Source organism: Herpailurus yagouaroundi, unplaced genomic scaffold (assembly GCF_014898765.1).
Source record: "Herpailurus yagouaroundi ecotype Mexico unplaced genomic scaffold, PumYag 141, whole genome shotgun sequence".
Lineage (NCBI taxonomy): Eukaryota > Metazoa > Chordata > Mammalia > Carnivora > Felidae > Herpailurus > Herpailurus yagouaroundi.
The window spans coordinates 71,154,134-71,168,759 of NW_024412396.1; the positions used below are offsets into that span (position 1 = coordinate 71,154,134).

The 14,626-nt window shown below is 57.8% G+C and overlaps 2 protein-coding genes across 2 annotated transcripts in view; one reads left to right on the forward strand and one right to left on the reverse strand.

Annotated features, from left to right (window-relative positions):
• The window catches only part of CCNK (cyclin K), a 30,185-nt gene extending 20,268 nt beyond the window's left edge, over positions 1–9,917 (forward strand). The window contains exons 6-11 of the mRNA XM_040478204.1: positions 537–594; positions 1,313–1,482; positions 1,805–2,076; positions 2,667–2,700; positions 5,711–5,782; positions 8,557–9,917. Coding sequence (XP_040334138.1) covers positions 537–594; positions 1,313–1,482; positions 1,805–2,076; positions 2,667–2,700; positions 5,711–5,782; positions 8,557–9,182 — 1,232 coding nt within the window. The 3' untranslated portion in view covers positions 9,183–9,917. The remainder of the gene's footprint in view (positions 1–536; positions 595–1,312; positions 1,483–1,804; positions 2,077–2,666; positions 2,701–5,710; positions 5,783–8,556) is intronic.
• A 493-nt stretch (positions 9,918–10,410) lies between these two features.
• The window catches only part of CCDC85C (coiled-coil domain containing 85C), a gene marked incomplete at its 5' end in the record, with an annotated part of 78,391 nt that continues 74,175 nt past the window's right edge, over positions 10,411–14,626 (reverse strand). The window contains 2 exons of the mRNA XM_040478442.1: positions 10,411–13,678; positions 14,468–14,566. Of these exons, the coding sequence (XP_040334376.1) occupies positions 13,589–13,678; positions 14,468–14,566 (189 nt within the window). The remainder of the gene's footprint in view (positions 13,679–14,467; positions 14,567–14,626) is intronic.

Sequence of the window (14,626 nt, forward strand, 5' to 3'; positions counted from 1 at the left end):
CTGTGACTACCACTTCCCGTCAGGTTTAGACAGATTCTACCACCAAGTCGGCAAGTGATAGGAGGCAGGAAAATGAGTCAGATTTTTCTTTTCTTTTCTTTTCTTTTTGAGAGCGAGAGAGAACACACACGCGTGAGCTAGGGAGAGGAGGTAGAGGGAGAGAGGTTCCACGCTCAGTGTGGAGCCCATCGTGGGGCTCGATCCCGTGACCCCAAAATCATGACCTAAGCCAAAATCAGAGTCAGATCCTTGAATGACTGAGCCACCCAGGCACCCTGAGTCAGCATTTTTTTAACAGCCTGGTAGAATCCGCCTTGGAGCAGGCTTCCCATGGACGGTGGTTGAGCACAGGTCTTGTGGGAAGAGAACACAGGTGGGACTCAGACCCACCCGTTTGCCCTCGGTTCCCAGGCGGTGGCTCTTTGCGTGTGTTGGGATGGTGCAGAGCACACAGTGTGGGCTTGAAATAAGTGATTTTTCTGCACTCTTTTATTATTATTGTCACTTCTAATTGGCTTTTTTCTTCCCATTTCTAGGTGATAAAAATAAAATTCAAAAGTTGGTTCAAATGGCCTGGACATTTGTAAATGACAGGTGCGTGTGTTCAAATGTTGATCTAATTATAGTTTTAAAACTAGGCAGGGACTTAATGGGTCATTGAATCCAGACTCTGTATTTTGTATCTCGGACTCTGACTCACCCAGCTCGAGAACCAGCTAATGGCAGAGATGGGGCTGACGTCCAGGAAGTCTGCTTCCCGGCAGAGGGATGCCTGGCCGTGTCTCAGTGTAAGAAGTTAAAGGGCATCTCCAGTTTGAAACATAGTCCAAAACAATACGCTGGACAATTTTGACAGCTAAATCCTTAGAACCCATTTGGTTCTGCACAAACATACTTCCTTGTAATGGTCCTAGAGCCTTGCTGTACTTAGAACCCGGGACCTAATGACGTGTAGCGTGGGGACAGAAGGCCTGTGTGTGGAGCTGCTGTCACTTGAAAACAGTACAGTGGCTCAGATTTCAGCAGTTTGAAGAACATGAGCTACGTTCATTTGTGTATCATGACATAACCAATTTTTGAATGTGCTGTCGTTCTGATTCTAAACCAAGGAACAGATTAGTAACTGTGGTTAAAGTAAACTTATTTTGGTGCCTTGGCAGACTTAAAATTTGCTTCTTTTATTTCTAATTCCTTATCTGGTCATTTAGGGAATGTTAAGCAAACTGACATTTAGATGTGGCATCTGATCTCCATGCATTGGGTAACATAGCTTTGCTCCAAGTCACGTCACCCCTTTTTCTCGTTGAACTAGTCTCTGCACGACCTTGTCACTGCAGTGGGAACCAGAGATCATAGCAGTGGCAGTGATGTATCTCGCAGGACGTTTGTGCAAATTTGAAATACAGGAATGGACCTCCAAACCCATGTACAGGCGATGGTGGGAGCAGTTTGTGCAGGATGTCCCTGTGGACGTTCTGGAAGGTACTGCTGGCATGCTGGGCTTTCCCAAGAGTGTTCCAACTTCAGGTCACTCTTCCCTGTAAACCTGGAGTCCCGAGAATGGACTTTCCCGCACACATAAACGTAAACCATTCTTCAGAAGCATCTTTAATCCAGCTCTCTAATAGTGTCCGCTCTGAGCAAGCCGTGCGCGACAGAGTTTGGGTAAATTGCACATTCGATCTCTGTTCACTGGTCCCTGTAGGGGAATCATAGCTGAAAGGGAGTGGGGCTGGTCTTTTCCTAGGCACGTTTTACTTAAAGTATCAATTTGTGATAAATGTAATTGTTGCCTGTCGTTCAGACATCTGCCACCAGATCCTGGATCTTTACTCACAAGGAAAACAACAGATGCCTCATCACACGCCCCACCAGCTGCAGCAGCCCCCGTCTCTCCAGTCCACACCACAAGTGCCACAGGTGCCACCGCCCCAGCCGTCTCAAGGCTCCGACCCGCCCCAGCCGCAGCAGAAGGACTCGCAGCCGCCAGCGCCGCAGCCCCCGCCGCAGCCGGCCCCGCAGCCCAAGAAGCCGTCCCCGCAGCCTAGTCCTCCCCGCCCAGCAAAGCGGGCTGTGGTGAGTGGGCCACCTCTCCGGAGGGGGGGAGGCACAGTCCCTCGTCTGAGGGCTCATATGGGATGCCGAGCAGGGGGACACCTGGCCTCGCCGTCGGACAAGCGTCCGCGGAGAGCCTCAGAACTACCGTGGTCACAGGAGGAGGGCCCCGAGAGCTGGGAGGGCTCCGTCCTCCTCCTCCAGCCGCCGCTGCCCAAGTCTCCGGCCTCTCTGGCTTTTTTGTGTTTGGTGCTTTGAGTGACGCGGGATGTTTGTGAGTTTCTCCCCACGGCAACAAGCTGGCCGGTGGAGGAAACCCATGTGGGATAAACGCGTGTTGGCCAACACCGCTCATTGAATGCAGGCCACCGTGTCAGAGGGCCTGAAACTTAGTGTCATCAAGGACCCACTACTGAAAATCCACAGTGGTCCTCATGTCTGACCTGGGACAGGGAAAGAGGAGGGGGCAGAGATGGTCTGTTAGGTTCCCAGTATGCCCTGAGCTAGGAGCTGTGTCTTGTCGCCCAGACTCCATTAGTTCCTGGATAATCCGTTTTTCTCACTGCACCCCGGGGTCTTGGTTAACGATTACATATTTTCTTTTGTAACAGGTTGTTTCTCCCAAAGAAGAGAACAAAGCCGCAGGTAAGTTCCTGTTCTAAGGGTTTTTTTGTTTTTTTTTTTTTAACTTTGTATCAAAACTTTAAATTCTTGGTCAACACTGTTTCCACAAGATCTAGCTTGGTCTTAGAATTTAACCTTATATCCCGGCAAAAACTTGACCCTGCCTGCCAGAGAAAGTGCCCTGAGTGTGTATTTTTAGATCATATTCTGACAACGGTTACCAAAAAACATGAGCGGCGGTGAAAGTGTACTCACTAGCACATACACAAATGTGATCACGAACATAGGACAAGGGTTACGGCAATGTTCCTTTCTAGAGGTTTAGTTAGGCCCACCACAGTAGACTGTAGGGAGAATTGCCACCCTAAACCCCAAGTAGCAGAGGGTGGTGGGCAGACAGGGTGGCAGTGATGGGCAGTGCTGTTGTCCAGAGAACCACCATATATCCTGACCCCTCTCGCTGATGTGGGCCGGACTCCTCCAAACACTGTTTGGGTTTTGTTTGGGTTTTTTTTTTTTTTGTAGAGCCCAAAGTTGGTTAATTTGTTTCTTTATTGGAAACAAATGTAAAGTGTGAATAAAATCTGAGAGACTGGGGGGGCCTAGGTGACTCAGTTAAGCGTGTGACTCTTGATTTCGGCTCAGGTCATGATCTCAGGGTCATGGGATGAAGCCCCACGTGGAGCCTGTTTGAGATTTTCTCTGTCTGTCCCTCCCTCCCCCTCCCTCCCCCTCCCTCCCCCTCTCCCCTCTCCCACCCTCTCCCTTCCCCCACCCTCTCCCTTCCCCCTCCCTCTCCCCCCTCCCCCCTCCCTCCCTCTCCCTCTCCTGCTCCTGTTCTTTCTCTCTAAAATTAAATTAAAAATCTGGAAGATCACAGAACAGAAACTTAGAAGCATTTTGTCCCTGTGTTGTGGGCTTCGATGTACTGAACTCTTTGAAGATAAAACCGTGTTTACTCATTTCTGTTTCTCTGTGGCTAAGTTCCAGGGTAGGAACTCAGTGAATGATTTATTGAACGATTGTGAGACCTTCCAGTTGCAACAAAGCTGCATTTTCTTAGGGTCTTTGGGGGAAATGATGGGTTCAGTACATGTGAATATTTTTTTTCTGCTCCAACTGGGCAGCAAAAAGTAAGTGTGAGACCTAAGTGTGGGGCTGTGCCTCTCACCCTGTGGGTATACAGTTGAGCTGAACTGGTGTGCTAGGCCTATTACATCCGTACATGGCAGAAAGGAGCCAGTGGCGACCTTGGAGGAGGACTTGAGTCTGAGCGCCCGGAGCCCCACCCAGGGTTTCGGCCTGTAGGTGGAAGGGGGCAGAGGAGCTGGGCAGGTGGAGAGGGCTCTTACTGGACTACTAGCTGTGAAGCGGTGAAAAGAAGCTTCTGCTGGGACCAAACGTGTGGTTGGAACCAGACAGAGTCGACCTGCCGGAATGTGGGTGTTTGCATAGGCAGTGGGAGCCACTGAAGATCTGTGAGCAGGAGAATGGTAGAATCTGAGTTCATTTTAGAAGTGCCCTGGCAGCAGTAATGGGACACAGAGGGTTGCGAACGGGGAGGAGCTTACAAGCATCTGGGTGAGAGGCAGTGAAGGGGAGTGGTGGCCTCAGGCCCAGAGAGGGAGGGTGCAGACAGCCTGCAGGTGGGACCTTGACCTGGCTGTGTGCTAAGTGCCACTAGCTACAGGGGGCTTTCGAGCACTCACTGAAAGTGCAGCCAACCCAAATCGTCATGTGTCCTCAGTGCAGAATACATACCAGATTTCCAAGCATTACTAAGAGAAAAGAATGTAAAAAATCTCATTGATAAATTTTTATGTTAATTACACATTGAAATGGTCAAACTTTTTATGTATCACATTGAGTTCATCTCTTTTGAAGGTGACTACCAGAAAAGTTAAAATCATACATATAGCTCTTCTGTCTGTGGGCAGCACTGACCTAGACCGGCTTCATCTGGGCAGTGGGGTGGGCCGTAGGTGGGTGTCCGAGGTGAGAGTGTGACAGCGGTCGCGGGCCGGGAAGGAGTCACGTGAGCTGTGGCTGCTGGGTCTGGGAAGGGAGCTTGAAAGTCAGGTCCAGGGCTTTAGTGGGGAGAGAGCGGCTGGAGGCACATGTGGACAGTTCATCCACCTAGAAAGAGGGGACTTGGTCTTCCAGGAAGAGAATACAGAGAGACCCATCCCTGGACCGTGAATTCGGCCTGTTTGGGACAGGAAACCAGGAAAAGTTCAGCAACACTAAAGTAGGATTAAATCAGAGCTGAGTATAAGCCAGAATCAAGTGAGTTTCTGGAAGGAGGAGTCAAGCCACGCAAGCAACCGCAGAGATGGGGGTTCTTTTCCGATCATGTGTGCACCCTCCCTGCTCTCGTGAAACACAAGACACTGGGCTTGCTGTAGCCTGTCGTGGCTACTTAGCACCATCAGGGTGGATGCTGGTTACCCACAGCCGCCGGACCCTGAGGGGCAGGCTGTGTGCCCCGCCCCAAGTGTCCTGTTCGGTTTGCTCCTGGCTTGTCAGCCCCTTGATCTGTCCTGAAGTCCGTTCATGTCCTGTTGCCGATGTGCTGCCAGAGGGAGTAAATATTCATAAGGGAGAAAATAAACTTAAAATGTGCCTAAGAATACGAAGGTGGCAGCTTGTCCCGTGAGCCCTCGGGGCTGGGTGTCCGAACATTCTGTGGACGAGTGGGGGCGCCCATGCCCGGCTCTCGTGTCTTTGGAAGGCTTGTCTGGGACGGTCGGCAAGGAAGCTGGGTGGATGTGGAAAGGGCTGTAAAGGGCCAGCGGGCTGTGTTCTTTGGGGGTACGGGGCGGTGTGTGGCCTGTTCGGTTCCTGCAGAAGGACTAGCACCTGGTTTAGTTGAGGCCCCCTCAGGTTCCTGAAGCTTTTCCCATATATCCGTTCTTTTTCCCCAAAGACGCTCCTGAGCAGCACATTTTCCTCCGCCTCTCTTTTCCTTCCATGGTCTCTTGATTCGCAGGGAGAGGTCTGAGTCGCTTTTCCATCCACTTTTCCTCTTTAGAACCACCGCCACCTAAAATCCCCAAGATCGAGACCACTCACCCTCCACTGCCTCCGGCCCACCCACCTCCAGGTAAGTGTCCGCTGAAAGCAGCTTGCGAGTGCCAGCTTTTGGCTTGGCTTTCTTGAAGGGCACACTTGGGAAGGCCTGGGGACGAGTTTGTGGAGGGGAAACTTGCTAGCCAAAATTTAAAAAGAAGGTGATGCCCAAGGATCTTTCAAAAATTATGCTTTTCACAAAGCAGACATTTTGAGGAAGTCGTAAATTTTAAGTATATCTGGATATTCTCTGACCTCCCACGTGCAGAGCTGCCGGACTCCGCAGGCTAAACAACGTAGGATCAGTTTTAGGAAAGCAAAGCCTGCTGATGTACGAACATCGACCCAGCGGGATTGCCGTAGATCTGAGCCCCCTGTCCCTCACACGCCTGCCTCCTGGTGGCAGGGTAGCCTCTCCGTACGTTTTGAAGATAAGCAGTAGCTCAGAGCCCAGCAGAGAATAAATTAAAGCCTGGCACGTTTTCGACAGGCACACGGTGAACTGGGAAGCTTCCTTGGCACCACTTAAAACTGGAGAAGTGTTGTAAGGAATATAGCATTATTCCTTGGGGCATTATTCCTTAGCATTATCTCCCTGGGGCAGCGGTCCGGAAGACAAAGCAGGAAATGAGGGAGGGCAGCAGTTGTGTGTATGAGTCAAGGGGGGCTGGGTGCTCCGCGGCGGGGTCCGCGCTCTCACTGGGCTGCACTCTCCGCTTGCCAGTGCCTGCCGTGCCCTTGGGCCCCTCGCGCCCGCGTGTCTGTGGTAGGGGTGCTGCCGATGGCATTTCTTTCTACGTGTGGCCAGTCCCAGCACTTTACGAGCTTTGGGGAAACCGGGGCACCATTTTCTGCTGTGGGACAAATCTCTCAGTCCCTGGTTCAGTATGAAGCTTGCTGAAAAATACCTGCCATGGGTCATTCAGTGTTCATGTTACGTCTCTCCGCCAGCGAAGGGCCTCCCTTCCTGTGCCCGGGGGTGCAGCTGAGGACAGGGTTGGTGTCCCGGGTTTGCCCAGGGCAGGGAGAGAGCCGCACTCTGCGGAGGAGCTCCCACGGTGGGCCGCGGGCAGGGAGGGTGAGGGCAGGGGTGGCGGGTGGTGGGAACTGACTCTGCAGCCGGGAGGGAAGGGTGGGCCGGGCTGCAGGAGCTCACTCCGGCAGGGTCCCGTCCCCACTTCGTAGGGGCCTGTGGCAGATGGGAGGCAGGTAGGCGGAAGGCTCGGAGGAGGAGCGGGAGTCCGGTTCGGGGGGGGGGGGGGGGGAGAGCAACTAGAACCACAGTTGCCGTGAGGCGCGGGACGTGGCGAGCCACCTAGGTCACCAGGTGTCTCAGAGGGCAGCTGGTGGTGGTGGGTGTCGGCAGGGAAGAAGAGTAGCGCAGGCGCCTGGAGAGACCGCGTGTTCCGGGTGCGGTCACAGAGGACAGGCGGATGCGCTGGGGACGTGGGGAGGCGGCAGAGCTGTGGGTCACAGGAAGCGAGGTCTCGGGGATGGGAGAGCACGTTCGTGGGCCCGGGCGGCCGTGGCCGGCGTACGGGGCGATCCGAGGCGGCCGGCACTTGGGTCCACAGGCCTCAGGTTCATGCTCTGCGTCTTCCGGTCAGCTTCTGGCACCAGCGGGGCCCCGGCCCCACCCTGGAGCGCAAGCAGATTTCTCTACAGGCACGTCTGGCTTCGGATTTGGGCGGGCACGCCGCTTAGCTCAGGCCCAGCCCCGGGGACGTGGCTCTTGCTGAGGATGTCCTGGCCGAGCCGAGATTGTGCTCTCGTTCACTTGGAGAAAGCAGTGAGGGAACCGCAGCCGCCGGCGCCCCCCTGGGCACTCGGCACGTCCGTGTCCGCAGTCAGGGCTGGCGGGAGCTCCAGGGAGCACGCGGGGCAGGGGGCCAGGAGACTGGAGGCCCCCTTCGCGGCCTTCACTTTTTTGTGTTCTCTGGACCCAGAGATCTCGACTCCTGTGATTGGCCCTGGACTCTGGGTTGCCTTAGGAAGAGACCCACTTGTCAGTGATGGGCCTCCCCTGGTGGGGTGTCCGGTGTTCTCTTCCAGGTGTGTGACCAGGAATGCGGGGGTTGGGGGGTGGCAGGTGAAAACGGGTGAGACGAGACCGTGGGTGAAGGGAGTGGAGGGCCATGGCCGGAAGGCACCACGGCAGGGTGCTTTCTGAGAGGACGCGGTGGGGTCCCATCTCGGTTTTCTTCTGTCAGCTAGAAGCAGAATTGCTACTTTGGTGGCTACATGGGGAATATCAGACGCTTGTTATTTTTTTAAACATTGCCTCGTTCACTTGACCACCTCTCAGGCTTCGTGCTCGATGCCCGTGCTGCAGACAGTGAGGTGACGTGGCCCTGGCCTCGCAGTCTCTGGAGGCAGAGACAGGCAGGAAGAAGGGGCCCCCACTCGGGGCTGTGCTGGCAGGACGGGCACACAGCCGGAGGCAGACGGGGCTTCGTGCACTACAGGCACCTCCTTGGCTGGTGTGCCGAGGACCGAGGGAGGGAGACCCAGCCGTGCCGGGGCGGGGACCTCTGTGACAGATATGGCACAAGCGGACGGCGTCGGGTGCCGACTGCCACAGTGACGGCTGCTCCCTGTTCCTCTGTGAAGATGGCCCTGGGGACAGGGCAGCAGCCCCGCCAGGGCTGTACTGGAGGCCAGAAATCGGGGTGGTTAGGGTGGCCGTGGGAACTGCCGCGGGAGACCCTGGCTCAGGCCTTCCCCACCCTGAGGGGGTCCCCGGATGCGTCCCTGCACGGGCCACCCTGGGAGCCCGGGGCCGGGCAGTAACTTGTCTCTCCCCTGCAGACCGGAAGCCTCCCATCTCGGCTCCCTTAGGCGAGGCTGAGCCTCCAGGCCCTGTGGATGCCAGTGACCTCCCCAAAGTGCAGATTCCTCCTCCGGCCCACCCGGCCCCTGTGCACCAGCCGCCACCGCTGCCACACCGGCCACCGCCGCCACCGCCCTCCAGCTACATGACCGGGATGTCGACCACCAGCTCCTACATGTCCGGAGAGGGCTACCAGAGCCTGCAGTCCATGATGAAGACCGAGGGCCCCTCCTACGGTGCCCTGCCCCCCGCCTACGGCCCACCAGCCCACCTGCCCTACCACCCGCACGTCTACCCCCCCAACCCGCCCCCTCCGCCTGTGCCCCCTCCCCCGGCCTCCTTCCCCCCACCTGCCATTCCTCCCCCCACTCCCGGCTACCCTCCTCCTCCCCCCACCTACAACCCCAATTTCCCACCCCCACCCCCACGCCTGCCCCCCACCCACGCCGTCCCCCCTCACCCTCCTCCAGGCCTGGGCTTGCCACCGGCTAGCTACCCGCCTCCGGCTGTTCCCCCTGGAGGACAGCCACCCGTGCCCCCGCCCATCCCCCCACCCGGCATGCCTCCCGTGGGGGGACTGGGGCGGGCCACCTGGATGAGATAACGCGATGCCTTTTCTTCCCCCCTTTGTTTTTTTTAAGCCAAGTTTTTCTAATCAACTTGAAGAGTAGTTTAAGTGGGTAAGCAGCAGGGTACCTTACGTAATGCTAGACAGTTGCAGCATGGGAAGAAACAGACGGGGCCCATGAGATACAGTTGGGGTGGTCCTCACATCTGGAGAATGGGGACAGCAGTTTGAGAGTAGCCTGGGCAGCACCAGTCTCCATCTGACTGCGCTGGGTGGTCGGCTGGTGTCGTGTGAGCATCCTGCACCGGGTCACGGGTACTAGTGAAACATTAACCAGCCATATTGGCTCAATAAATAGCTTCAGTAAGGAGTGAAGTTCCTTCTAGAAATCAGTGCCTATTTTTCCTGGAAACTCAATTTTAAATAGTCCAGTTCCATCTGAAGTCAAGCTGTCTGTCATCGCTTTTGTTCCGTGATGTTCTCTCCCAGCACCCAGTAGGTCAGATGAACCACTGTTTTGATTGAGAGATATTTACATGCTTTGTATTAAACTTATTTTGAAGGGGTTGCCTTGATGGATGGCTTTTTTCTTTTTCCTCCAGAGAGAAGGGGAGAATTGTACTTGGAAAGTAACGTATGTTTACATCAATTTGCAAATTCCTGTACATAGAGATATATTTTTTAAGTGTGAATGTAACAACATACTGTGAATTCCATCTTGGTTACAGACATGACTCCTTCAGTTATCCAAATAAAACCGTGCTGAACCTATCCTTTTGTTTCTTACGCACAGAAGGTGGGGCCTCCAGGCCTTGCGCAGCCCCAGACCGGGAAGTCTAGAGGCGGCCCTTCTCCTGCCCCCGGGGGCCAAGGGGCAGGCAGCGGAGGAGCGCTGGCCCAGAGAGGCCTGGCGCTGGCTGGTCTCGCAGCCCCCAGTCCTGGCCCTGCCGTCTCGCAGGGCAGCGCCGCTGTGGGTCTGTCCTTGCGGGCCAGCCCCCCACACCCCGTGCCCACATTGGCTTTGGTAGGAGGACCCCGGTGAGTTCCGAACCAGCTCAGGACCGTCGGGTGCACCTGCTCAGAGCTCTGGTTCCTAGGTCACACCAGGGCTTGGGTCTGAGATTCCTCCCACCCGGGCCTGAAACTAGACAGAGGCCATCCGAGTGGCTGTCAGTGCCGTCCAGCACCTGAGGTGCTCCCGGGGGCCGTGGCCCTCCAGCGGCGACCCCCGCCCCCACCCGAAACAAACACTGCGCACCAACCGTGGAGGCTTGCAAAGAGCCTTTATTTATCTAGCGCAAAGTAGACACTATCACAATCTTCTGTTACTCCTTTTACTAAAATAGTTCAAATCAATGTTTTTACCACACTATCAAAAGTTCTATTTCTTTTTTCTCTCCAAATCAAAGTGGTTCAGTGGAAGGTAGAAACGGGCACAGGGGTCTCCAGCTCCCAGCTCCGCCTGGAGCCAGGCCAAGGGCTGGCCCGGTTTCTCACGGCGGTCACATACTACAGAAAATAGAGCATGGCTGACGGCCCAGGGACAGGAACCAGACGTTCCAGCCCGATTCCAGAAAGCAGCACAAATACTTCCCCCCACGGTATGAAAAATATACACCTCTACCGCTCTGCAGTCATGCGCTCAGCTTGTTTCTTTAAAAAAAAAAAAAAAAAAAAAAAAAAATCAGTAGTATGTATTTTGTTTCCTCTCAAGTTTTCAAGAAAAAGAAAATGAAAGGTCACTTTTTTCTCTTTAAACACTGATGTGTAGCTAATAACTTTTGGATAAAAATGTGCCACCCTAAAAAATGTGCTCAGCAGATTCTGCTCCCAGGATGGGCGAGGCCACCTGGGGTGAGGCTGGAAGGGTGACCTCCATCACAGTGGGAACTGAAGCCACAGGACAGATGCCACACTGGGCTTCAAGATGTAGACTCAGAGTGAAACGTAAAGCGACCTTTATGAAAGGCCACCCGAGCTCAGCAACACCCCTACCCCCACCATGAGCTGCTACAGCGAAGGCTCCGGAGGGGAGGAGGGGGCCCCCCACGTCACCCGACACACCCCGGGTTGGTGGCAGGGCTGAGGCTACTCTGACCCTCCCCAGCCTGTGGGCTCCCACTGAACCTGCCCACCACCTAGGGTGTGGGCTCAGACGGAGGTGCTGCTGGCTTTTAAACAGCTTATCACATTAGGTGACTGTCACAGACACGGTTCTGTCCTTGAAAGCCATCCCCGTGCACTGTTGGCTCAGGACCGCGAGCAGCGGTGGGAAGGAGATGCCCGCACCTGGCTTCCACGGCCTCCGTGGCACACAGGAGGGCTCGGGCAGAAACGCTCCGCTCCGCCTGACCCCTGGATGCCACGGCAGCACGTGGGGGGGGGGGGGGGGGGAGGCCCCTCCGAGGCGGTTCTTCCCTGGGTCGGTCTGCAGACGTGCAGCTACCGGGAGCCCTTACTTATTGCTTATTTTCAGTGGTGGCCGAGCCAACCTGATCCAAACATGAAAAATGGGCTCCCAGCTGTGGCTTCCACCCAAAATGGACCCCTCCCCCCTCCCCCCGGGCTGCTCCGTGGTTCTTTGGACTCCCAAGATCCAGAAGGGGCCTCTGCCCCCCAGCTCACTGCCCACAAGGGCAGGGATTGCCCGGTGCCATGACCAAGGGTATCCCCCCCCCAGCTCCAAACACCTAACCCCTGGTGACAGGCAAGATCCCTCCAGGAGGAGCCCAGAGCTCCCTGTAACCCCCCAGGGCAAGAGGAAAATGCCTGTGGCTGTCACCAGCACCCACTTAGCCCTCCCTGGGCACAACGAGGGCCGCGAGCCTTTCCCCTGAGAGCGTACGACCCAAGGGCACAATGACCAACAGGCCAACGCAGAGTCCCCGCTGGGGACAGGAACAGGGCGGCCTCCCCATCCACTGGCCCTGTCCCCGTGCCTCACGGGGGCCTGGACGAGGCCCACCTACTGCAGAGACGGCCTCCCGGGCTCAAGTGCTGGCGGGCGCCCTGCTGAGCACCGCCGCCGAGTGAAGGCGACGTGAGGGGTGGGCGGCCAGGTGCCCAGTGGACACCAGGGCCCGTGCCGACAGCATTCGCGGCGGCCTGTCCCACCTCCCAGCATCTGGGGTCTCGTCTGGAACGTGCCACAGCTCGCTCACCCTCTGGGCCTCGCTTTCCTCACCAACCTCCACGTTTCTGTATCGCGCTCTACGGCCGGCATGGGGTCATTCACACTGAAGCTCTGTCTGATGTCGAGCCCTGCATGGAGGGCCCGATGCTGTCCCTTCTCCGGCAGAGGACACTGAGGCTCAGAGAGGGGAGGGGACAGCACCTGTGAGCAGGCAGCAAGGCAGAACTCAGCTCGGTCCCCGGCTCCGACCAGCCCAGCCCAGCCCAGCCCAGCCCAGCCAGCAGCGGCCTCTGCGGCAGGCGGGCCCCATGGGCTCGCAGGCCGCGACTGAGGGCACCGGCTGAATAAAGCTGGTGGCCTTGGGTGGTGAGCACGGCCGAAAGAACCTGAGACCTCGTTTTCCCACCGGGGGCCCAGAGAAGCTGATTGACTTGCTGAAGGTCACGCAGCAAATTAAAGCCAGAGCCAGGTCAGGCTCCTTCCTTCTACAGAGGGCAGAACTCTCCCCTCGGCCGCCCGCGCAGCTCCGTCGACAGTGACTCTGGCTGGGGGCCAGGCTCTGGGGGATACCAGAGGCCCAGCCCGGCCCAGCGCCACCCATCTGGAGAGAGCGGGGCGGGGGGCTCAACCAGAGACTCTCCACGTGGCCTCCCACCTCCCTGGCCCATCATGTGAAGCACAGGAGTGCAGATGCCTCGGGCACCAGGCAGGAGGGACCCAGAGAGGGCACGACCCGGCGCGGGGTTGGGGGACTGTGTGTGTGTGTGTGTGGGGCTGGGGGCCTGAACCCTGAAACCGAGCAGCAGCGTGCAGCAGGGAGCTGCGCATGAGGGGGGGTGCCAGACGAAGGGCCTCGGAGCCTCCAGCCACAGACACGGAGCTTCCTGGTCGGGGACTCGGGACCCAGTGCTCAGCGGGCTGGCGTTCAGGCCACAGCAGATGGGTGAGGAGTGGGGCCCCCCGCGTTAGGTCCAGCCACCGGGGGCCTCTGTCTGGCGTGGGTGGAAGGCTTGACGAGGCGCCCCTCCGCCAAGGCCGGCCTTCGGCCCCTCGCCAATGGGGCCCCAGCGCAGGGACGAGGCTGTCCAGGCCACCCTGCTGCACAGAACGGCCGGCAGCCTCGCGTCTTCCCGGTTTGCTGGTGTGTGAGGAGGGAGGTGGGGGCCCGGCCGTCCGTGTGCTGGACCCACGGCAGCCGGGTCACGGCGGGCAGCGTCCTATGTACAATTCGCCACAGAAAAAGAAGACGGGGGCCTGCGGCTCCCCAGGACACCCCGCAGGGCTAGTCCACATCCACGGGGGAGCAGCCCTACAAGGGTCCCTTGAACTGGTTCCCAGACAGGTGTTGCCGGATGGAGGGCTTGGAGCTGGCCGCATCCCCCAGTTTTCTCCAGACCACCTGCGGACGGGGGCGAGCTGTGAGTGGAAAGCCCACCCCGAGCCCACCCCCTGGCCTGTATGCACAGACCGCCTCACTGCCCCTCCAAACCACCCACGTCCCCAGAGCCACGGGGCCAGGAGGGGAAACTGAGGCTGTGTGAGGCCCAGAGACACTCAGACCAGATCTTTGCACGTCCCCCCCCTCACGGCCACGCCTGCCATCCTGAGCACGTCACTGCCGGGGCGCAGGCGTGGCCTTGCGGCTGTCCAGTGGGACCCAGAGGTACAGGAGGCAGCATGGGAGGGGTGGGGGTCAGAACACCACCCCCCGCCCCAGCCCCGTGAGGCCCGGGCCAGCCCCTGCCGGGTCCTGTAAGGATCCAGGGATGACACACTGGCCAGTGGGGTCACGGGTGAGGTTCCACCTCCTGGACAACCAGAGAAACGGCCCAGCTTCCAGAAACCAATGCAGCCCCAGTCCCGGAGGGCCCCACCCACATGTCCAGTCTGAACACCACCGGCAGCCACCAGGGGCACCAGACACCTGCGGTCTGGGGCTGGGGCCCAAGGGATGGGACGTGGGGTGAACACGACCCGTCCCGGGAGGTTGGGGGGTGCTCTGGGGATGGACAGACCCCAGAGGTCAGGGACCCCATTCTCGGGGAGAAGTGGGTTAGGCAGCGGGGTGAGGACAGGCCCCGGGCTCTCCGGGTGCCTCCCCCTCCAGGTCACCGGCCCCTCCCACCAGGGGACGGCCGGGGCCCTCCCTGCTCCCACGCCCAGGCCGCGCCCCGGGGAAGCGCCTCACGTTGCACATCTCGCGGACGATGGCCTTCTCCTTCTCGCTCAGGCCTTCCTCACAGCCGTCCTGGAGCCGCCGGTCCAGGTTCTCGTGCACTTCCAGGACCTGCGGGAACAGGCCCCGGGGCCGGAGGTGAGGCCAGGGTCCCGAGGTTGGGGCACGAAG